At 41.9% G+C, this 24,941-nt stretch overlaps 1 protein-coding gene across 1 annotated transcript in view; it reads right to left on the bottom strand.

Annotated features, from left to right (window-relative positions):
- LOC106594243 (NLR family CARD domain-containing protein 3) overlaps nt 1-24,941 on the bottom strand; it is a 68,789-nt gene that overhangs the window by 31,711 nt on the left and 12,137 nt on the right. The window contains exons 3-5 of the mRNA XM_045715953.1: nt 22,002-22,130; nt 10,895-11,023; nt 3,349-3,477 (exon numbers count right to left, since the gene is read on the bottom strand). Of these exons, the coding sequence (XP_045571909.1) occupies nt 3,349-3,477; nt 10,895-11,023; nt 22,002-22,130 (387 nt within the window). The remainder of the gene's footprint in view (nt 1-3,348; nt 3,478-10,894; nt 11,024-22,001; nt 22,131-24,941) is intronic.

The following is a 24,941-nucleotide window of genomic DNA, read 5'->3' as shown; positions in this document are numbered from 1 at the left end:
AGGAAAATATCAGATATCAGGTTGTTTGGCAAGGAAAATACCGGATATCGGTATCGGGTTGTTTGACAAGGAAAATTTCAGATATCGGGTTGTTTGGCAAATAAAATACTGGATATCGGGTTGTTTGGCAAGGAAAATATTGAATATCGGTATGGAGTTGTTTGGTAACGAAAATAAAGGATATCGGGTTGTTTGGCAAATAAAATACTGAATATCGGTATCGGGTTGTTTGGTAAGGAAAATACTGGATATCGGTATCGGGTTGTTTGGTAACGAAAATATCAGATAACGGGTTGTTTGGCAAGGAAAATATTGGCTATTGGGTTGTTTGACAAGGAAAAAATCGGATATGGGTATTGGCCAAAAATGTCATATCGGTGCATCCCTAATAAACATGTCTACTCCCCTTCATCTACACTGACTGAAGTGGATTTAACAAGTGACATCAATATGGGATCATTGCTTTCACCTGGATTCACCTTGTCAATTATGTCATGGAAATAGCAGATGTTCATAATGTTTTGTACACTCAGTGTCTTCAAATAATTGACATACACAACAAAATACTGGATATCTGTATCGGGTTGTTTGGCAGGGGAAATATTGGATATCGGGGTGTTTGGCAAGGAAAATACTGGATATCGGGTTATTTGGCAAGGAAAATATTGGATATCGGGTTGTTTGGAAAGGAAAATATTGGATATCGGTATCGGGTTGTTTGACAAGGAAAATGTCAAATATCGGGTTGTTTGACAAGGAAAATGTCAAATATCGGGTTGTTTGACAAGGAAAATGTCAAATATCGGGTTGTTTGGCAAGGAAAATACTGGATATCGGGTTGTTTGGCAAGGAAAATACTGGATATCGGTATCGGGTTGTTAGGCAAGGAAAATATCAGATATCGGGTTGTTTGGCAAGGAAAATACTGGATATCGGTATCGGGTTGTTTGGCAAGGAAAATATCAGATATCGGGTTGTTTGGCAAAGAACATTTCGGATATCGGTATTGGGTTGTTTAGCATGGAAAATATCAGATGTTGTTTGACAAGGAAAATATCGGATATCAGGTTGTTTGGCAAGGAAAATACTGATTCGGTATCGGGTTGTTTCAAGGAAAATGTCAGATTTCGATCGGGTTGTTTCACAAGGAAAATGTCAGATATGCTTGTTGGGTTGTTTGGCAAGGAAAATACTGAATATGGGGTTGTTTGGCATTAAAAATATTGGCTATTGGGTTGTATGACAAGGAAAAAACTGGATATCAGGTCGTTTGGCAAGGAAAATACTGGATATCGGGTTTTTGGCACGGAAAATACTGGATATCGGTTTCGGGTTGTTTGACAAGGAAAATACTGGATATCGGGTTGTTTGGCAAGGGAAATACTGGATATCGGTATCGAGTTGTCTGGTAAGGAAAATACTGGATATCAGGTTCTTTGGCAAGGAAAATACTGGATATCGGGTTGTTTGGCAAGGAAAATATTGGATATCGGGTTGTTGGCAAGGAAAATATCGGATATCGGTATCGGGTTGTTTGAAAAGGAAAATGTCAGATATCGGTTTGTTTGGCAAGGAAAATACTGGAAATCGGTATCAGGTTGTTTGGCAAGGAAAATATCAGATATCGGGTTGTTTGACAAGGAAAATATTGGATATGGTTATCGGCCAAAAATGTCATATCGGTGCATCCCTAATAAACATGTCTACTCCCCTTCATCTACACTGACTGAAGTGGATTTAACAAGTGACATCAATAAGGGATCATTGCTTTCACCTGGATTCACCTTGTCAATTATGTCGTGGAAAAAGCAGATGTTCATAATGTTTTGTACACTCAGTGTCTTTAAATAATTGACATAAACAACAAATTATAAGCAGATGCTTTACAGCAGTGGTTCTCCAACCGGTCAATCTTCAAGGCATTCCTAGTCGATCACCAAATATTTCTGTAGAAAAGCCAACCAACTATAAAGGCTTGCGCTCCTTTTTTAAAATCGTGTTGAGTTGTTGCCGGTAGGTGCACTTGATTCAAACGTCCTGCGCACCGGGTAAGCAACGTGTTCCCATGAGACAAACTCTGCCTTCCCGGAGGACTGGCAAATCTGTGACTAAATCGAGTGCACCTACTGCGTAGATAGCTCAAATCACTGTGGCTACAGAGCTTCCATGACTCTGGCCACAGCCAAGTTTAATAGGCTTACGTAGGATTTAATATCTTTTAAAACCATGACCACAGAGAGACTGTCAACGAATACAGCAAAGAGCTGCTGTTTTTATGAGAGTTCATGTTTAAGTTTATTTTCAGCACGGTCACTGTTTACATAAAACTATTTTACAATGCGCACTTCTCCATACTTCTGCTCGGGCTGCATCGCCAATGAAAGAGTAGCCAAGTATCGATTGCCTTGCGGTTTATTATTATTAGCAGCTCGTCGTGTCGATTTTAATATTTAGGAATTTTTCGCTTTCTCTGGTCATAGGAACAACATGAATTTGTGCATGAGGCAGATGCGGTGCGACTCGAGTTTCAACATCAAGTGGAAGACGGTGTCCCCCCTCTCTGGTCAGTCTCACCGGAGGAAAGGAGGGAGAGAGCAGGGACCGTGAGAGGTGGTTGGGAACAATCATTTTGAAATGTCATCCAACTCGGAAATCCAAGTCGGAAACTCAGGCATATTTCTAGAGCTCCAACTTTTCGACCTGAAGTTCACTGACGTCGTGATTTGACCTCGTTGACCTTCAGATGCAGATACCATCAGTCCAGTAGAATAAAAAGCTATTTATTTCAATTCTTGCTCCACAGAATTGCTCCACAAATCTGTGACTAAATCGAGTGCACCTACTGCGTAGATAGCTCAAATCACTGTGGCTACAGAGCTTCCATGACTCTGGCCACAGCCAAGTTTAATAGGCTACTAGCTTATGTAAGATTTAATATCTTTTAAAACCATGACCACAGGGAGACTGTCAATGAATACAGCAAAGAGCTGCTGTATTAAACCAACTGATCTATTTTGGTATCAAAGCTAGAGTTTTGAAATATAGTATGGTCTGATTAATAACAACATTGGCAGTCCAATCATATAGCCTAATGCTGGGATAATGTATTAGGCCTACTGCCCAAACCTCATTCCTACAAAACTGTTTGTGTGAGGTTAATGTAAAAAAAAACAATCTGAGCAGTAAATCTCAGCCATTTTTTTTTACTGTGAAAGTGATCTAGACTTAGAAAAGGTTGGTGACCACTGCTGTACAGTACATACTCAGATACACAAAATGCATCTGGTTTCAGATCTTGAAGTTTCTCCTCTTCAATAGTAATATCATCAATTCTGACCAGTAACTTACCTGCTTCCAACGGTCTTTGATCCATCACTAAAATAAATGGGATGATCCATAGAGAAGTCACTCTTCATGGACAGATGACTGGGTACTGGAGAGACTGATCTCTGGAGAGACTGAGTTTGCTTGGAGATTCTGAAAAACAAAATGAATCACCATGTAACTACATTTCAAAATATATCCAAATTATATATCAATCGATTACATACATCACATAAAGCATTAAAATATATGGTATTACATAAAGCAAAAAACATACACTGAGCGTACAAAACATTAAGAACACCCTCCTAATATTGTGTCCCCCCTTTTTGCCCTCAAAACAGCCTCAACTCGTCAAGGCATTGACTCTTCAAGGTGTAGAAAGCGTTCCACAGAGATGCTGGCCCACGTTGACTTCTATGATTCCCACAGTTGTGTCAAGTGGGCTGGATGTCCTTTGGGTTGTGGACCATTCTTGAGACACATGAGAAACTGTTGAGCATGAAAAACCCCTCAGCGTTGCAGTTCTTGATACAAATCGGTGCGCCCGGCAGCAAGTAAGTAAAATAAATAGGTTTTGATTATGTTTTAATGGTAATGGGGACATACGTAAATGCCAACAAAGTATACTGCTCAAAAAAATAAAGGGAACACTTAAACAACACAATGTAACTCCAAGTCAATCACACTTCTGTGAAATCAAACTGTCCACTTAGGAAGCAACACTGATTGACAATAAATTTCACATGCTGTTGTGCAAATGGAATAGACAACAGGTGGAAATTATAGGCAATAAGCAAGACACCCCCAATAAAGGAGTGGTACTGCAGGTGGAGACCACAGAGCACTTCTCAGTTCCTATGCTTCCTGGCTGATGTTTTGGTCACTTTTGAATGCTGGCTGTGCTTTCACTCTAGTGGTAGCATGAGACGGAGTCTACAACCCACACAAGTGGCTCAGGTAGTGCAGCTCATCCAGGATGGCACATCAATGCGAGCTGTGGCAAGAAGGTTTGCTGTGTCTGTCAGCGTAGTGTCCAGAGCATGGAGGCGCTACCAGGAGACAGGCCAGTACATCAGGAGACGTGGAGGAGGCCGTAGGAGGGCAACAACCCAGCAGCAGGACCGCTACCTCCGCCTTTGTGCAAGGAGGAGCAGGAGGAGCACTGCCAGAGCCCTGCAAAATGACCTCCAGCAGGCCACAAATGTGCATGTGTCTGCTCAAACGGTCAGAAACAGACTCCATGAGGGTGGTATGAGGGCCCGACGTCCACAGGTGGGGGTTGTGCTTACAGCCCAACACCGTGCAGGACGTTTGGCATTTGCCAGAGAACACCAAGATTGGCAAATTCGCCACTGGCACCCTGTGCTCTTCACAGATGAAAGCAGGTTCACACTGAGCACATGTGACAGACGTGACAGAGTCTGGAGACGCCCGTGGAGAACGTTCTGCTGCCTGCAACATCCTCCAGCATGACCGGTTTGGCGGTGGGTCAGTCATGGTGTGGGGTGGCATTTCTTTGGGGGCCGCACAGCCCTCCATGTGCTCGCCAGAGGTAGCCTAACTGCCATTAGGTACCGAGATGAGATCCTCAGACCCCTTGTGAGACCATATGCTGGTACGGTTGGCCCTGGGTTCCTCCTAATGCAAGACAATGCTAGACCTCATGTGGCTGGAGTGTGTCAGCAGTTCCTGCAAGAGGAAGGCATTGATGCTATGGACTGGCCCACCCGTTCCCCAGACCTGAATCCAATTGAGCACATCTGGGACATCATGTCTCGCTCCATCCACCAACGCCACGTTGCACCACAGACTGTCCAGGAGTTGGCGGATGCTTTAGTCCAGGTCTGGGAGGAGATCCCTCAGGAGACCATCCGCAACCTCATCAGGAGCATGCCCAGGCGTTGTAGGGAGGTCATACAGGCACGTGGAGGCCACACACACTACTGAGCCTCATTTTGACTTGTTTTAAGGACATTACATCAAAGTTGGATCAGCCTGTAGTGTGGTTTTCCACTGTAATTTTGAGTGTGACTCCAAATCCAGACCTCCATGGGTTGATACATTGGATTTCCATTGATTATTTTTGTGTGATTTTGTTGTCAGCACATTCAACTATGTAAAGAAAAAAGTATTTAGTAAGATTATTTCTTTCATTCAGATCTAGGATGTGTTGTTTAAGTGTTCCCTTTATTTTTTTGAGCAGTGTACATTTTTGTTCAGTGTGTGTGTGTGTGTTTAAACTATTTAACTGTACTAGAATGCTTAGAAGGCTGCTAAAATTTTTAATATCGGTTATTGGTATCGGGTTGTTTGGCAAGGAAAATACTGGATATCGGTATGGGGTTGTTTGGCAAGGGAAATATTGGATATCGGGGTGTTTGGCAAGGAAAATACTGGGTATCAGGTTGTTTGACAAGGAAAATGTCAGATATCAGGTTGTTTGGCAAGGAAAATACTGGATATCGGGATGTTTGGCAAGGAAAATATCGGCTAACGGTATCGGGTTGTTTGGTAAGGAAAATACTGGATATCGGGTTGTTTGGCAAGGAAAATATCAGATATCAGGTTGTTTGGGAAGGAAAATACTGGATATCGGTATCGGGTTGTTTGACAAGGAAAATATCAGATATCGGGTTGTTTGGCAAAGAAAATTTCGGATATCGGTATCGGGTTGTTTAGCATGGAAAATATCGGATGTTGTTTGGCAAGGAAAATATTGGATATCGGGTTGTTTGGCAAGGAAAATATCGGATATCGGGTTGTTTGGTAAGGAAAATACTGGAAATCGGGTTGTTTGGCAAGGAAAATACCGGATATCGGTATCGGGTTGTTTGACAAGGAAAATGTCAGCTATCGGGTTGTTTGGCAAATAAAATACTGGATATCGGGTTGTTTGGCAAGGAAAATATTGAATATCGGTATGGAGTTGTTTGGTAACGAAAATAAAGGATATCGGGTTGTTTGTCAAATAAAATACTGAATATCGGTATCGGGTTGTTTGGTAAGGAAAATACTGGATATCGGTATCGGGTTGTTCGGTAACGAAAATATCAGATAACGGGTTGTTTGGCAAGGAAAATATTGGCTATTGGGTTGTTTGACAAGGAAAAAATCGGATATGAGATTGGCCAAAAATGTCATATCGGTGCATCCCAAATAAACATGTCTACTCCCCTTCATCTACACTGACTGAAGTGGATTTAACAAGTGACATCAATATGGGATCATTGCTTTCACCTGGATTCACCTTGTCAATTATGTCATGGAAATAGCAGATGTTCATAATGTTTTGTACACTCAGTGTCTTCAAATAATTGACATACACAACAAAATACTGGATATCTGTATCGGGTTGTTTGGCAGGGGAAATATTGGATATCGGGGTGTTTGGCAAGGAAAATACTGGATATCGGGTTATTTGGCAAGGAAAATATTGGATATCGGGTTGTTTGGAAAGGAAAATATTGGATATCGGTATCGGGTTGTTTGACAAGGAAAATGTCAAATATCGGGTTGTTTGACAAGGAAAATGTCAAATATCGGGTTGTTTGGCAAGGAAAATACTGGATATCGGGTTGTTTGGCAAGGAAAATACTGGATATCGGTATCGGGTTGTTAGGCAAGGAAAATATCAGATATCGGGTTGTTTGGCAAGGAAAATACTGGATATCGGTATCGGGTTGTTTGGCAAGGAAAATATCAGATATCGGGTTGTTTGGCAAAGAACATTTCGGATATCGGTATCGGGTTGTTTAGCATGGAAAATATCAGATGTTGTTTGGCAAGGAAAATATCGGATATCAGGTTGTTTGGCAAGGAAAATACTGGATATCGGTATCGGGTTGTTTCACAAGGAAAATGTCAGATATCGGGATATTTGGCAAGGAAAATACTGGATATCGGAATCAGGTTGTTTGGCAAAGAAACTATCAGATATCGGGTTGTTTGGCAAGGAAAATACTGAATATCGGGTTGTTTGGCAAGGAAAATATTGGCTATTGGGTTGTTTGACAAGGAAAAAACTGGATATCAGGTCGTTTGGCAAGGAAAATACTGGATATCGGGTTGTTTGGCACGGAAAATACTGGATATCGGTTTCGGGTTGTTTGACAAGGAAAATACTGGATATCGGGTTGTTTGGCAAGGGAAATACTGGATATCGGTATCGAGTTGTCTGGTAAGGAAAATACTGGATATCAGGTTCTTTGGCAAGGAAAATATTGGATATCGGGTTGTTGGCAAGGAAAATATCGGATATCGGTATCGGGTTGTTTGACAAGGAAAATGTCAGATATCGGGTTGTTTGGCAAGGAAAATACTGGATATCGGGTTGTTTGGCAAGTAAAATACTGTATATCGGGTTGTTTGGCAAGGAAAATACTGGATATCGGGATGTTTGGCAAGAAAAATATCAGATATCAGGTTGTTTGGCAAGGAAAATACTGGATATCGTTATCGGGAAGTTTGACAAGGAAAATGTCAGATATCGGGTTGTTTGGCAAGGAAAATACTGGATATCGGGTTGTTTGCCAAGTAAAATACTGGATATCGGGTTGTTGGGCAAAGAACATTTCGGATATCGGTATCGGGTTGTTTGGCATGGAAAATATCGGATATCGGCTTGTTTGGCAAGGAAAATACTGGATATCTGGTTGTTTGGCAAGGAAAATATTGGATATCGGGTTGATTGGCAAGGAAAATATCGAATATCGGTATTGGGTTGTTTTGTAAGGAAAATAATGGATATCGGGTTGTTTGGCAAGGAAAATACTGGATATCGGTATCGGGTTGTTAGGCAAGGAAATTATCAGATATCGGGTTGTTTGGCAAGGAAAATACTGGATATCGGTATCGGGTTGTTTGGCAAGGAAAATATCAGATATCGGGTTGTTTGGCAAAGAACATTTCGGATATCGGTATCGGGTTGTTTGGCATGGAAAATATCGGATATCGGGTTGTTTGGCAAGGAAAATATCGGATATCGGGTTGTTTGGCAAAGAACATTTCAGATATCTTTATCGGGTTGTTTTGCATGGAAAATATTGGATGTTGTTTGGCAAGGAAAATATCGGATATCGGGTTGTTTGGCAAGGAAAATATTGGATATCGGGTTGTTTGGCAAGGAAAATATCGGATATCGGTATCGGGTTGTTTGGTAAGAAAAATACTGGATATCGGATTGTTTGGTAAGGAAAATACTGGATATTGGTATCGGGTTGTTTGGCAAGGAAAATATCAGATATCAGGTTGTTTGGGAAGGAAAATACTGGATATCGGTATCGGGTTGTTTGACAAGGAAAATGTCAGATATCGGGTTGTTTGGCAAAGAAAATTTCGGATATCGGTATCGGGTTGTTTAGCATGGAAAATATCGGATGTTGTTTGGCAAGGAAAATATTGGATATCGGGTTGTTTGGCAAGGAAAATATCGGACATCGGTATCGGGTTGTTTGGTAAGGAAAATACTGGAAATCGGGTTGTTTGGCAAGGAAAATACTGGATATTGGTATCGGGTTGTTTGGCAAGGAAAATATCAGATATCAGGTTGTTTGGCAAGGAAAATAACGGATATCGGTATCGGGTTGTTTGACAAGGAAAATGTCAGATATCGGGTTGTTTGGCAAATAAAATACTGGATATCGGGTTGTTTGGCAAGGAAAATATTGAATATCGGTTTGGAGTTGTTTGGTAACGAAAATAAAGGATATCGGGTTGTTTGTCAAATAAAATACTGAATATCGGTATCGGGTTGTTTGGTAACGAAAATACTGGATATCGGTATCGGGTTGTTTGGTAACGAAAATATCAGATAACGGGTTGTTTGGCAAGGAAAATATTGGCTATTGGGTTGTTTGACAAGGAAAAAATCGGATATGGGTATTGGCCAAAAATGTCATATCGGTGCATCCCTAATAAACATGTCTACGCCCCTTCATCTACACTGACTGAAGTGGATTTAACAAGTGACATCAATATGGGATCATTGCTTTCACCTGGATTCACCATGTCAATTATGTCGTGGAAAAAGCAGATGTTCATAATGTTTTGTACACTCAGTGTCTTCAAATAATTGACATAAACAACAAATTATAAGCAGATGCTTTACAGCAGTGGTTCTCCAACCGGTCAATCTTCAAGGCATTCCTAGTCGATCACCAAATATTTCTGTAGAAAAGCCAACCAACTATAAAGGCTTGCGCTCCTTTTTTAAAATCGTGTTGAGTTGTTGCCGGTAGGTGCACTTGATTCAAACGTCCTGCGCACCGGGTAAGCAACGTGTTCCCATGAGACAAACTCTGCCTTCCCGGAGGACTGGCAAATCTGTGACTAAATCGAGTGCACCTACTGCGTAGATAGCTCAAATCACTGTGGCTACAGAGCTTCCATGACTCTGGCCACAGCCAAGTTTAATAGGCTTACGTAGGATTTAATATCTTTTAAAACCATGACCACAGAGAGACTGTCAACGAATACAGCAAAGAGCTGCTGTTTTTATGAGAGTTCATGTTTAAGTTTATTTTCAGCACGGTCACTGTTTACATAAAACTATTTTACAATGCGCACTTCTCCATACTTCTGCTCGGGCTGCATCGCCAATGAAAGAGTAGCCAAGTATCGATTGCCTTGCGGTTTATTATTATTAGCAGCTCGTCGTGTCGATTTTAATATTTAGGAATTTTTCGCTTTCTCTGGTCATAGGAACAACATGAATTTGTGCATGAGGCAGATGCGGTGCGACTCGAGTTTCAACATCAAGTGGAAGACGGTGTCCCCCCCTCTCTGGTCAGTCTCACCGGAGGAAAGGAGGGAGAGAGCAGGGACCGTGAGAGGTGGTTGGGAACAATCATTTTGAAATGTCATCCAACTCGGAAATCCAAGTCGGAAACTCAGGCATATTTCTAGAGCTCCAACTTTTCGACCTGAAGTTCACTGACGTCGTGATTTGACCTCGTTGACCTTCAGATGCAGATACCATCAGTCCAGTAGAATAAAAAGCTATTTATTTCAATTCTTGCTCCACAGAATTGCTCCACAAATCTGTGACTAAATCGAGTGCACCTACTGCGTAGATAGCTCAAATCACTGTGGCTACAGAGCTTCCATGACTCTGGCCACAGCCAAGTTTAATAGGCTACTAGCTTATGTAAGATTTAATATCTTTTAAAACCATGACCACAGAGAGACTGTCAATGAATACAGCAAAGAGCTGCTGTATTAAACCAACTGATCTATTTTGGTATCAAAGCTAGAGTTTTGAAATATAGTATGGTCTGATTAATAACAACATTGGCAGTCCAATCATATAGCCTAATGCTGGGATAATGTATTAGGCCTACTGCCCAAACCTCATTCCTACAAAACTGTTTGTGTGAGGTTAATGTAAAAAAAACAATCTGAGCAGTAAATCTCAGCCATTTTTTTTTACTGTGAAAGTGATCTAGACTTAGAAAAGGTTGGTGACCACTGCTGTACAGTACATACTCAGATACACAAAATGCATCTGGTTTCAGATCTTGAAGTTTCTCCTCTTCAATAGTAATATCATCAATTCTGACCAGTAACTTACCTGCTTCCAACGGTCTTTGATCCATCACTAAAATAAATGGGATGATCCATAGAGAAGTCACTCTTCATGGACAGATGACTGGGTACTGGAGAGACTGATCTCTGGAGAGACTGAGTTTGCTTGGAGATTCTGAAAAACAAAATGAATCACCATGTAACTACATTTCAAAATATATCCAAATTATATATCAATCGATTACATACATCACATAAAGCATTAAAATATATGGTATTACATAAAGCAAAAAACATACACTGAGCGTACAAAACATTAAGAACACCCTCCTAATATTGTGTCCCCCCCCTTTTTGCCCTCAAAACAGCCTCAACTCGTCAAGGCATTGACTCTTCAAGGTGTAGAAAGCGTTCCACAGAGATGCTGGCCCACGTTGACTCCTATGATTCCCACAGTTGTGTCAAGTTGGCTGGATGTCCTTTGGGTGGTGGACCATTCTTGAGACACATGAGAAACTGTTGAGCATGAAAAAACCCTCAGCGTTGCAGTTCTTGATACAAATCGGTGCGCCCGGCAGCAAGTAAGTAAAATAAATAGGTTTTGATTATGTTTTAATGGTAATGGGGACATACGTAAATGCCAACAAAGTATACTGCTCAAAAAATAAAGGGAACACTTAAACAACACAATGTAACTCCAAGTCAATCACACTTCTGTGAAATCAAACTGTCCACTTAGGAAGCAACACTGATTGACAATAAATTTCACATAGTGTTGTGCAAATGGAATAGACAACAGGTGGAAATTATAGGCAATAAGCAAGACACCCCCAATAAAGGAGTGGTACTGCAGGTGGAGACCACAGAACACTTCTCAGTTCCTATGCTTCCTGGCTGATGTTTTGGGCACTTTTGAATGCTGGCTGTGCTTTCACTCTAGTGGTAGCATGAGACGGAGTCTACAACCCACACAAGTGGCTCAGGTAGTGCAGCTCATCCAGGATGGCACATCAATGCGAGCTGTGGCAAGAAGGTTTGCTGTGTCTGGCAGCGTAGTGTCCAGAGCATGGAGGCGCTACCAGGAGACAGGCCAGTACATCAGGAGACGTGGAGGAGGCCGTAGGAGGGCAACAACCCAGCAGCAGGACCGCTACCTCCGCCTTTGTGCAAGGAGGAGCAGGAGGAGCACTGCCAGAGCCCTGCAAAATGACCTCCAGCAGGCCACAAATCTGCATGTGTCTGCTCAAACGGTCAGAAACAGACTCCATGAGGGTGGTATGAGGGCCCGACGTCCACAGGTGGGGGTTGTGCTTACAGCCCAACACCGTGCAGGACGTTTGGCATTTGCCAGAGAACACCAAGATTGGCAAATTCGCCACTGGCACCCTGTGCTCTTCACAGATGAAAGCAGGTTCACACTGACCACATGTGACAGAAGTGACAGAGTCTGGAGACGCCGTGGAGAACGTTCTGCTGCCTGCAACATCCTCCAGCATGACCGGTTTGGCGGTGGGTCAGTCATGGTGTGGGGTGGCATTTCTTTGGGGGGCCGCACAGCCCTCCATGTGCTCGCCAGAGGTAGCCTAACTGCCATTAGGTACCGAGATGAGATCCTCAGACCCCTTGTGAGACCATATGCTGGTACGGTTGGCCCTGGGTTCCTCCTAATGCAAGACAATGCTAGACCTCATGTGGCTGGAGTGTGTCAGCAGTTCCTGCAAGAGGAAGGCATTGATGCTATGGACTGGCCCACCCGTTCCCCAGACCTGAATCCAATTGAGCACATCTGGGACATCATGTCTCGCTCCATCCACCAACGCCACGTTGCACCACAGACTGTCCAGGAGTTGGCGGATGCTTTAGTCCAGGTCTGGGAGGAGATCCCTCAGGAGACCATCCGCAACCTCATCAGGAGCATGCCCAGGCGTTGTAGGGAGGTCATACAGGCACGTGGAGGCCACACACACTACTGAGCCTCATTTTGACTTGTTTTAAGGACATTACATCAAAGTTGGATCAGCCTGTAGTGTGGTTTTCCACTGTAATTTTGAGTGTGACTCCAAATCCAGACCTCCATGGGTTGATACATTGGATTTCCATTGATTCTTTTTGTGTGATTTTGTTGTCAGCACATTCAACTATGTAAAGAAAAAAGTATTTAATAAGATTATTTCTTTCATTCAGATCTAGGATGTGTTGTTTAAGTGTTCCCTTTATTTTTTTGAGCAGTGTACATTTTTGTTCAGTGTGTGTGTGTGTGTTTAAACTATTTAACTGTACTAGAATGCTTAGAAGGCTGCTAAAATTTTTAATATCGGTTATTGGTATCGGGTTGTTTGGCAAGGAAAATACTGGATATCGGTATGGGGTTGTTTGGCAAGGGAAATATTGGATATCGGGGTGTTTGGCAAGGAAAATACTGGGTATCAGGTTGTTTGACAAGGAAAATGTCAGATATCAGGTTGTTTGGCAAGGAAAATACTGGATATCGGTATGGGGTTGTTTGGCAAGGAAAATATTGATATCGGGTTGTTTGGCAAAGAAAATATCAGATATCGGGATGTTTGGCAAGGAAAATATCTGATATCGGGATGTTTGGCAAAGAAAATTTCGGATATCGGTATCGGGGTGTTTGGCATGGAAAATATCAGATATCGGGTTGTTTGGCAAGTAAAATACTGTATATCGGGTTGTTTGGCATGGAAAATACTGGATATCGGGATGTTTGCAAGGAAAATATTGGATATCGGGTTGTTTGGCAAGGAAAATATCGGCTATCGGTATCGGGTTGTTTGGTAAGGAAAATACTGGATATCGGGTTGTTTGGCAAGGAAAATATTGGATATCGGGATGTTTGGCAAGAAAAATTTCAGATATCAGGTTGTTTGGCAAGGAAAATACTGGATATCGGTATCGGGAAGTTTGACAAGGAAAATGTCAGATATCGGGTTGTTTGGCAAGGAAAATACTGGATATCGGGTTGTTTGGCAAGGAAAATACTGGATATCGGTATCGGGTTGTTAGACAAGGAAAATATCAGATATGGGGTTGTTTGGCAAGGAAAAAACTGGATATCGGTATCGGGTTGTTTGGCAAGGAAAATATCAGATATCGGGTTGTTTGGCAAAGAACATTTCGGATATTGGTATCGGGGTGTTTGGCATGGAAAATATCAGATATCGGGTTGTTTGGCAAGTAAAATACTGTATATCGGGTTGTTTGGCAAGGAAAATACTGGATATCGGGATGATTGGCAAGGAAAATATTGGATATCGGGTTGTTTGGCAAGGAAAATATCGGCTATCGGTATCGGGTTGTTTGGTAAGGAAAATACTGGATATCGGGTTGTTTGGCAAGGAAAATATTGGATATCGGGATGTTTGGCAAGGAAAATATCGGATATCGGTATCAGGTTGTTTGGTAAGGAAAATACTGGATATCGGGTTGTTTGGCAAGGAAAATACTGGATATCGGTATCGGGTTGTTTGGCAAGGAAAATATCAGATATCAGGTTGTTTGGCAAGGAAAATACTGGATATCGGTATCGGGAAGTTTGACAAGGAAAATGTCAGATATCGGGTTGTTTGGCAAGGAAAATACTGGATATCGGTATCAGGTTGTTTGGCAAAGAAAATATCAGATATCGGGTTGTTTGCCAAGTAAAATACTGGATATCGGGTTGTTGGGCAAAGAACATTTCGGATATCGGTATCGGGTTGTTTGGCATGGAAAATATCGGATATCGGCTTGTTTGGCAAGGAAAATACTGGATATCTGGTTGTTTGGCAAGGAAAATATTGGATATTGGGTTGATTGGCAAGGAAAATATCGAATATCGGTATTGGGTTGTTTTGTAAGGAAAATAATGGATATCGGGTTGTTTGGCAAGGAAAATACTGGATATCGGTATCGGGTTGTTAGGCAAGGAAATTATCAGATATCGGGTTGTTTGGCAAGGAAAATACTGGATATCGGTATCGGGTTGTTTGGCAAGGAAAATATCAGATATCGGGTTGTTTGGCAAAGAACATTTCGGATATCGGTATCGGGTTGTTTGGCATGGAAAATATCGGATATCGGGTTGTTTGGCAAAGAAAATTTCAGATATCTTTATCGGGTTGTTTAGCATGGAAAATATTGGATGTTGTTTGGCAAGGAAAATATCGGATATCGGGTTGTTTGGCAAGGAAAATATTGGATATCGGGTGTTGTTTGGCAAGGAAAATATAGGATATGGGTATCGGGTTGTTTGGCAAGGAAAATATTGGATATCGGGTTGTTTGGCAAGGAAAATATCGGATATCGGTATCGGGTTGTTTGGTAAGGAAAATGCTGGATATCGGATTGTTTGGTAAGGAAAATACTGGATATTGGTATCGTGTTGTTTGGCAAGGAAAATATCAGATATCAGGTTGTTTGGGAAGGAAAATACTGGATATCGGTATCGGGTTGTTTGACAAGGAAAATATCAGATATCGGGTTGTTTGGCAAAGAAAATTTCGGATATCGGTATCGGGTTGTTTAGCATGGAAAATATCGAATGTTGTTTGGCAAGGAAAATATTGGATATCGGGTTGTTTGGCAAGGAAAATATCGGATATCGGTATCAGGTTGTTTGGTAAGGAAAATACTGGAAATCGGGTTGTTTGGCAAGGAAAATACTGGATATTGGTATCGGGTTGTTTGGCAAGGAAAATATCAGATATCAGGTTGTTTGGCAAGGAAAATACCGGATATCGGTATCGGGTTGTTTGACAAGGAAAATGTCAGATATCGGGTTGTTTGGCAAATAAAATACTGGATATCGGGTTGTTTGGCAAGGAAAATATTGAATATCGGTATGGAGTTGTTTGGTAACGAAAATAATGGATATCGGGTTGTTTGGCAAATAAAATACTGAATATCGGTATCGGGTTGTTTGGTAACGAAAATACTGGATATCAGTATCGGGTTGTTTGGTAACGAAAATATCAGATAACGGGTTGTTTGGCAAGGAAAATATTGGCTATTGGGTTGTTTGACAAGGAAAAAATCGGATATGGGTATTGGCCAAAAATGTCATATCGGTGCATCCCTAATAAACATGTCTACTCCCCTTCATCTACACTGACTGAAGTGGATTTAACAAGTGACATCAATAAGGGATCATTGCTTTCACCTGGATTCACCTTGTCAATTATGTCATGGAAATAGCAGATGTTCATAATGTTTTGTACACTCAGTGTCTTCAAATAATTGACATACACAACAAAATACTGGATATCTGTATCGGGTTGTTTGGCAGGGGAAATATTGGATATCGGGGTGTTTGGCAAGGAAAATACTGGATATCGGGTTATTTGGCAAGGAAAATATTGGATATCGGGTTGTTTGGAAAGGAAAATATTGGATATCGGTATCGGGTTGTTTGACAAGGAAAATGTCAAATATCGGGTTGTTTGACAAGGAAAATGTCAAATATCGGGTTGTTTGGCAAGGAAAATACTGGATATCGGGTTGTTTGGCAAGGAAAATACTGGATATCGGTATCGGGTTGTTAGGCAAGGAAAATATCAGATATCGGGTTGTTTGGCAAGGAAAATACTGGATATCGGTATCGGGTTGTTTGGCAAGGAAAATATCAGATATCGGGTTGTTTGGCAAAGAACATTTCGGATATCGGTATCGGGTTGTTTAGCATGGAAAATATCAGATGTTGCTTGGCAAGGAAAATATCGGATATCAGGTTGTTTGGCAAGGAAAATATTGGCTATTGGGTTGTTTGACAAGGAAAAAAATGGATATCAGGTCGTTTGGCAAGGAAAATACTGGATATCGGGTTGTTTGGCACGGAAAATACTGGATATCGGTTTCGGGTTGTTTGACAAGGAAAATACTGGATATCGGGTTGTTTGGCAAGGGAAATACTGGATATCGGTATCGAGTTGTCTGGTAAGGAAAATACTGGATATCAGGTTCTTTGGCAAGGAAAATACTGGATATCGGGTTGTTTGGCAAGGAAAATATTGGATATCGGGTTGTTGGCAAGGAAAATATCGGATATCGGTATCGGGTTGTTTGACAAGGAAAATGTCAGATATCGGGTTGTTTGGCAAGGAAAATACTGGATATCGGGTTGTTTGGCAAGGAAAATACTGGAAATCGGTATCAGGTTGTTTGGCAAGGAAAATATCAGATATCGGGATGTTTGGCAAGGAAAATATTGGATATCGGGTTGTTTGGCAAGGAAAATATCGGCTATCGGTATCGGGTTGTTTGGTAAGGAAAATACTGGATATCGGGTTGTTTGGCAAGGAAAATATTGGATATCGGGATGTTTGGCAAGAAAAATATCAGATATCAGGTTGTTTGGCAAGGAAAATACTGGATATCGGTATGGGGTTGTTTGGCAAGGAAAATACTGGGTATCGGGTTGTTTGGCAAAGAAAATATCAGATATCGGGTTGTTTGGCAAGTAAAATACTGTATATCGGGTTGTTTGGCAAGGAAAATACTGGATATCGGGATGTTTGGCAAGGAAAATATTGGATATCGGGTTGTTTGGCAAGGAAAATATCGGCTATCGGTATCGGGTTGTTTGGTAAGGAAAATACTGGATATCGGGTTGTTTGGCAAGGAAAATATTGGATATCGGGATGTTTGGCAAGAAAAATATCAGATATCAGGTTGTTTGGCAAGGAAAATACTGGATATCGGTATCGGGAAGTTTGACAAGGAAAATGTCAGATATCGGGTTGTTTGCCAAGTAAAATACTGGATATCGGGTTGTTTGGAAAGGAAAATACTGGATATCTGGTTGATTGGCAAGGAAAATATTGGATATCGGGTTGTTTGGCAAGGAAAATATCGAATATCCATATTGGGTTGTTTGGTAAGGAAAATAATGGATATCGGGTTGTTTGGCAAGGAAAATACTGGATATCGGTATCGGGTTGTTAGACAAGGAAAATATCAGATATGGGGTTGTTTGGCAAGGAAAAAACTGGATATCGGTATCGGGTTGTTTGGCATGGAAATATCAGATATCGGGTTGTTTGGCAAGTAAAATACTGTATATCGGGTTGTTTGGCAAGGAAAATATTGGATATCGGGTTGTTTGGCAAGGAAAATATCGGCTATCGGGTTGTTTGGCAAGCAAAATATCGGCTATCGGTATCGGGTTGTTTGGTAAGGAAAATACTGGATATCGGGTTGTTTGGCAAGGAAAATATTGGATATCGGGATGTTTGGCAAAGAAAATATCGGATATCGGTATCAGGTTGTTTGGTAAGGAAAATACTGGATATCGGGTTGTTTGGCAAGGAAAATACTGGATATTGGTATCGGGTTGTTTGGCAAGGAAAATATCAGATATCAGGTTGTTTGGCAAGGAAAATACTGGATATCGGTATCGGGTTGTTTGACAAGGAAAATATCAGATATCAGGTTGTTTGGCAAGGAAAATACTGGATATCGGTATCGGGAAGTTTGACAAGGAAAATGTCAGATATCGGGTTGTTTGGCAAGGAAAATACTGGATATCGGTATCAGGTTGTTTGGCAAAGAAAATATCAGATATCGTGGTTGTTTGCCAAGTAAAATACTGGATATCGGGTTGTTGGGCAAAGAACATTTCGGATATCGGTATCGGGTTGTTTGGCATGGAAAATATCGGATATCGGCTTGTTTGGCAAGGAAAATACTGGATATCTGGTTGTTTGGCAAGGAAAATATTGGATATCGGGTTGTTTGGCAAGGAAAATATCGGATATCGGTATCGGGTTGTTTGGTAAGGAAAATACTGGAAATCGGGTTGTTTGGCAAGGAAAATACTGGATATTGGTATCGGGTTGTTTGGCAAGGAAAATATCAGATATCAGGTTGTTTGGCAAGGAAAATACCGGATATCGGTATCGGGTTGTTTGACAAGGAAAATGTCAGATATCGGGTTGTTTGGCAAATAAAATACTGGATATCGGGTTGTTTGGCAAGGAAAATATTGAATATCGGTATGGAGTTGTTTGGTAACGAAAATAAAGGATATCGGGTTGTTTGGCAAATAAAATACTGAATATCGGTATCGGGTTGTTTGGTAAGGAAAATACTGGATATCGGTATCGGGTTGTTTGGTAACGAAAATATCAGATAACGGGTTGTTTGGCAAGGAAAATATTGGCTATTGGGTTGTTTGACAAGGAAAAAATCGGATATGGGTATTGGCCAAAAATGTCATATCGGTGCATCCCTAATAAACATGTCTACTCCCCTTCATCTACACTGACTGAAGTGGATTTAACAAGTGACATCAATATGGGATCATTGCTTTCACCTGGATTCACCTTGTCAATTATGTCATGGAAATAGCAGATGTTCATAATGTTTTGTACACTCAGTGTCTTCAAATAATTGACATACACAACAAAATACTGGATATCTGTATCGGGTTGTTTGGCAGGGGAAATATTGGATATCGGGGTGTTTGGCAAGGAAAATACTGGATATCGGGTTATTTGGCAAGGAAAATATTGGATATCGGGTTGTTTGGAAAGGAAAATATTGGATATCGGTATCGGGTTGTTTGACAAGGAAAATGTCAAATATCGGGTTGTTTGACAAGGAAAATGTCAAATATCGGGTTGTTTGACAAGGAAAATGTCAAATATCGGGTTGTTTGGCAAGGAAAATACTGGATATCGGGTTGTTTGGCAAGGAAAATACTGGATATCGGTATCGGGTTGTTAGGCAAGGAAAATATCAGATATCGGGTTGTTTGGCAAGGAAAATACTGGATATCGGTATCGGGTTGTTTGGCAAGGAAAATATCAGATATCGGGTTGTTTGGCAAAGAACATTTCGGATATCGGTATTGGGTTGTTTAGCATGGAAAATATCAGATGTTGTTTGACAAGGAAAATATCGGATATCAGGTTGTTTGGCAAGGAAAATACTGGATATCGGTATCGGGTTGTTTCACAAGGAAAATGTCAGATATCGGGTTATTTGGCAAGGAAAATACTGAATATGGGGTTGTTTGGCATTAAAAATATTGGCTATTGGGTTGTATGACAAGGAAAAAACTGGATATCAGGTCGTTTGGCAAGGAAAATACTGGATATCGGGTTGTTTGGCATGGAAAATACTGGATATCGGTTTCGGGTTGTTTGACAAGGAAAATACTGGATATCGGGTTGTTTGGCAAGGGAAATACTGGATATCGGTATCGAGTTGTCTGGTAAGGAAAATACTGGATATCAGGTTCTTTGGCAAGGAAAATACTGGATATCGGGTTGTTTGGCAAGGAAAATATTGGATATCGGGTTGTTGGCAAGGAAAATATCGGATATCGGTATCGGGTTGTTTGAAAAGGAAAATGTCAGATATCGGTTTGTTTGGCAAGGAAAATACTGGAAATCGGTATCAGGTTGTTTGGCAAGGAAAATATCAGATATCGGGTTGTTTGACAAGGAAAATATTGGATATGGTTATCGGCCAAAAATGTCATATCGGTGCATCCCTAATAAACATGTCTACTCCCCTTCATCTACACTGACTGAAGTGGATTTAACAAGTGACATCAATAAGGGATCATTGCTTTCACCTGGATTCACCTTGTCAATTATGTCGTGGAAAAAGCAGATGTTCATAATGTTTTGTACACTCAGTGTCTTCAAATAATTGACATAAACAACAAATTATAAGCAGATGCTTTACAGCAGTGGTTCTCCAACCGGTCAATCTTCAAGGCATTCCTAGTCGATCACCAAATATTTCTGTAGAAAAGCCAACCAACTATAAAGGCTTGCGCTCCTTTTTTTAAATCGTGTTGAGTTGTTGCCGGTAGGTGCACTTGATTCAAACGTCCTGCGCACCGGGTAAGCAACGTGTTCCCATGAGACAAACTCTGCCTTCCCGGAGGACTGGCAAATCTGTGACTAAATCGAGTGCACCTACTGCGTAGATAGCTCAAATCACTGTGGCTACAGAGCTTCCATGACTCTGGCCACAGCCAAGTTTAATAGGCTTACGTAAGATTTAATATATTTTAAAACCATGACCACAGAGAGACTGTCAACGAATACAGCAAAGAGCTGCTGTTTTTATGAGAGTTCATGTTTAAGTTTATTTTCAGCACGGTCACTGTTTACATAAAACTATTTTACAATGCGCACTTCTCCATACTTCTGCTCGGGCTGCATCGCCAATGAAAGAGTAGCCAAGTATCGATTGCCTTGCGGTTTATTATTATTAGCAGCTCGTCGTGTCGATTTTAATATTTAGGAATTTTTCGCTTTCTCTGGTCATAGGAACAACATGAATTTGTGCATGAGGCAGATGCGGTGCGACTCCAGTTTCAACATCAAGTGGAAGACGGTGTCCCCCCCTCTCTGGTAAGTCTCACCGGAGGAAAGGAGGGAGAGAGCAGGGACCGTGAGAGGTGGTTGGGAACAATCATTTTGAAATGTCATCCAACTCGGAAATCCAAGTCGGAAACTCAGGCATATTTCTAGAGCTCCAACTTTTCGACCTGAAGTTCACTGACGTCGTGATTTGACCTCGTTGACCTTCAGATGCAGATACCATCAGTCCAGTAGAATAAAAAGCTATTTATTTCAATTCTTGCTCCACAGAATTGCTCCACAAATCTGTGACTAAATCGAGTGCACCTACTGCGTAGATAGCTCAAATCACTGTGGCTACAGAGCTTCCATGACTCTGGCCACAGCCAAGTTTAATAGGCTACTAGCTTATGTAAGATTTAATATCTTTTAAAACCATGACCACAGAGAGACTGTCAATGAATACAGCAAAGAGCTGCTGTATTAAACCAACTGATCTATTTTGGTATCAAAGCTAGAGTTTTGAAATATAGTATGGTCTGATTAATAACAACATTGGCAGTCCAATCATATAGCCTAATGCTGGGATAATGTATTAGGCCTACTGCCCAAACCTCATTCCTACAAAACTGTTTGTGTGAGGTTAATGTAAAAAAAAACAATCTGAGCAGTAAATCTCAGCCATTTTTTTTTTACTGTGAAAGTGATCTAGACTTAGAAAAGGTTGGTGACCACTGCTGTACAGTACATACTCAGATACACAAAATGCATCTGGTTTCAGATCTTGAAGTTTCTCCTCTTCAATAGTAATATCATCAATTCTGACCAGTAACTTACCTGCTTCCAAAGGTCCCTGATCCATCACTAAAATAAATGGGATGATCCATAGAGAAGTCACTCTTCATGGACAGATGACTGGGTACTGGAGAGACTGATCTCTGGAGAGACTGAGTTTGCTTGGAGATTCTGAAAAACAAAATGAATCACCATGTAAGTACATTTCAAAATGTATCAAAATTATATATCAATAGATTACATACATTACATAAATCATTAAAATATATGCCATTACATAAAGCAAAAGACATACACTGAGTGTACAAAACATTAAGAACACCCTCCTAATACTAAATGCCCCCCCACCTTTTTGCCCTAAAATTAGCCTCAACTTGTCAAGGCATTGACTCTTCAAGGTGTAGAAAGCGTTCCACAGAGATGCTGGCCCACGTTGACTCCTATGATTCCCACAGTTGTGTCAAGTGGGCTGGATGTCCTTTGGGTTGTGGACCATTCTTGAGACACATGGGAAACTGTTAAGCGTGAAAAACCCAGCAGCGTTTCTGGTGGAGATCTTTGTGCGCTATACTCGGCCTTGTCTCAGGATGGTTAGTTGGTGGTTGGAGATATCCCTCCAGTGGTGTGGGGGCTGTGCTTTGGCAAAGTGGGTGGGGTTATATCCTGCCTGTTTGGCCCTGTCCGTATCATCGGATTGGGCCACAGTGTCTCCTGACCCCTCCTGTCTCAGCCTCCAGTATTTATGCTGCAGTAGTTTATGTGTCGGGGGGCTAGGGTCAGTCTGTTACATCTGGAGTATTTCTCTTGTCTTATCCGGTGTCCTATGTGAATTTAAATACACTCTCTCTAATTCTCTCTTTTTCACTCTCGGAGGACCTGAGCCTTAGGACCATGCCTCAGGACTACCTGGAATGATGACTCCTTGCTGTCCCCAGTCCACCTGGCCGTGCTGCTGCTCTAGTGTCCAACTGTTCTGCCTGCGGCTATGGAACCCTGACCTGTTCACCGGACGTGCTACCTGTCCCAGATCTGCTGTCCCAGACCTGCTGGAACCCTGACCTATTCACCGGACGTGCTACCTGTCCCAGACCTGCTGTTTTCAACTCTCTAGAGACAGCAGGAGCGGTAGAGATACACTCAAAGATCGGCTATGAAAAAGCCAACTGACACTTACTCTTGAGTTGCTGACTTGTTGCACCCTCGACAACTACTATGAGTATTATTATTTGACCATGCTGGTCATTTATGAACATTTGAACATCTTGGCCATGTTCTGTCATAATCTCCACCCCGGCACAGCTAGAAGAGGACTGGCCACCCCTCATAGCCTGGTTCCTCTCTAGGTTTCTTCCTAGGTTTTGGCCTTTCATGGGAGTTTTTCCTAGCCACCGTGCTTCTACACCTGCATTGCTTGCTGTTTGGGGATTTAGGCTGGGTTTCTGTACAGCACTTTGAGAATATCAGCTGATGTAAGAAGGGCTATATAAATACATTTGATTTGATTTGATTAACACAAATCTGTGCGCCTGGCACTGATTGGTGTGGATTCAACAAGTGACATCAACAAGGGATCATAGCTTTTCATGTTTCAAGGAGCTAACCTGGAAGCCTATAAGAAATCCCACTATGCCCTCCGACGAACCATCAAACAGGCAAAGCATCAATACAGGACTGAGATCGAATCAAACTACACCAGCTCTTCCAGACGACTGTGTGATCAGGCTCTCAGCAGTCGATGTAAGACCTTTAAACAGGTCAACATTCACAAGGCCGCAGGGCCAAACGGATTACCAGGATGTGTACTGCGAGCATGCGCGGACGAACTAGCAAGCGTCTTCACTGACATCTTCAACCTCTCCCTGTCCGAGTCTATAATACCAACATATTTTAAGCAGACCATCATAGTCCCTGTGCCCAAGAACACTAAGGTAGCCTGCCTAAATGACTACGGACCCGTAACACTCATGTCTGTAGCCATGAAGTGCTTTGAAAGGCTGGTCATGGCTCACATCAACACCATTAACCCAGAAACCCAAGGCCCACTGCAATTTGCATACCGCCCCAACAAATCCACAGATGATGCAATTTCTATTGCACTCCACACTGCCCTTTCCCAGCTGGACAAAAGGAACACCTTTGCGAGAATGCTATTCATTGACTACAATTCAGCAATCAACACCATAGAGCCCTCTAAGCTAATCAACAAACTAAGGACCCTGGGACTAAACACCTCCCTCTGCAACTGGTTCCTGGACTTCCTGATAGGCCGCACCCAGGTGGTACGGGTAGGTAACAACACATCCGCCACACTGATCCTCAACACAGGGGCCCCTCAGGGGTGCGTGATCAGTCCCCTCCTGTACTCCTTTTCATTCATGGCTGCACAGCCAGGCACGACTCCAACACCATCATTAAGTTTGCTGATGACACAACAGTGGTAGGCCTGATCACTGACAACGATGAGACAGCCTATAGGGAGGAGGTCAGAGACCTGGCCGTGTGGTCCCAGGACAACAACCTCTCCCTCAACGTGATCAAGACAAAGGAGATGATTGTAGACTACAGGAAAAGGAGGACCGAGCAGGACCCCCATTCTCATCGACAGGGCTGTAGTGGAGCAGGTTGAGAGCTTCAAGTTCCTTGGCATCCGCATCACCAACAAACTAACATGGTCCAAGCACACCAAGTCAGTCGTGAAAAGGGCACGACAAAACCTATTCCCTCTCAGGAGACTGAAAAGATTTGGCATGGGTCCTCAGATCTTCAAAAGGTTCTACAGCTGCACCATCAAGAGCATCCTGACTGGTGGCATCACTGCATGATATGGTAACTGCTATCCAGGACCACTATACCAGGCGGTGTCAGAGGAAGGCCCTAAAAATTGTCAAAGACTCCAGCCACCCTAGTCATAGACTGTTCTCTCTGCTACCGCACAGCAAGCGGTACCGGAGTGCCAAGTCTAGGCCCAAGAGGCTTCTAAAC

The sequence above is a fragment of the Salmo salar genome, chromosome ssa03, assembly GCF_905237065.1.
Source record: "Salmo salar chromosome ssa03, Ssal_v3.1, whole genome shotgun sequence".
Taxonomy (NCBI): Eukaryota; Metazoa; Chordata; class Actinopteri; order Salmoniformes; family Salmonidae; genus Salmo; species Salmo salar.
This window is presented reverse-complemented; position numbering and strand designations above follow the sequence as displayed.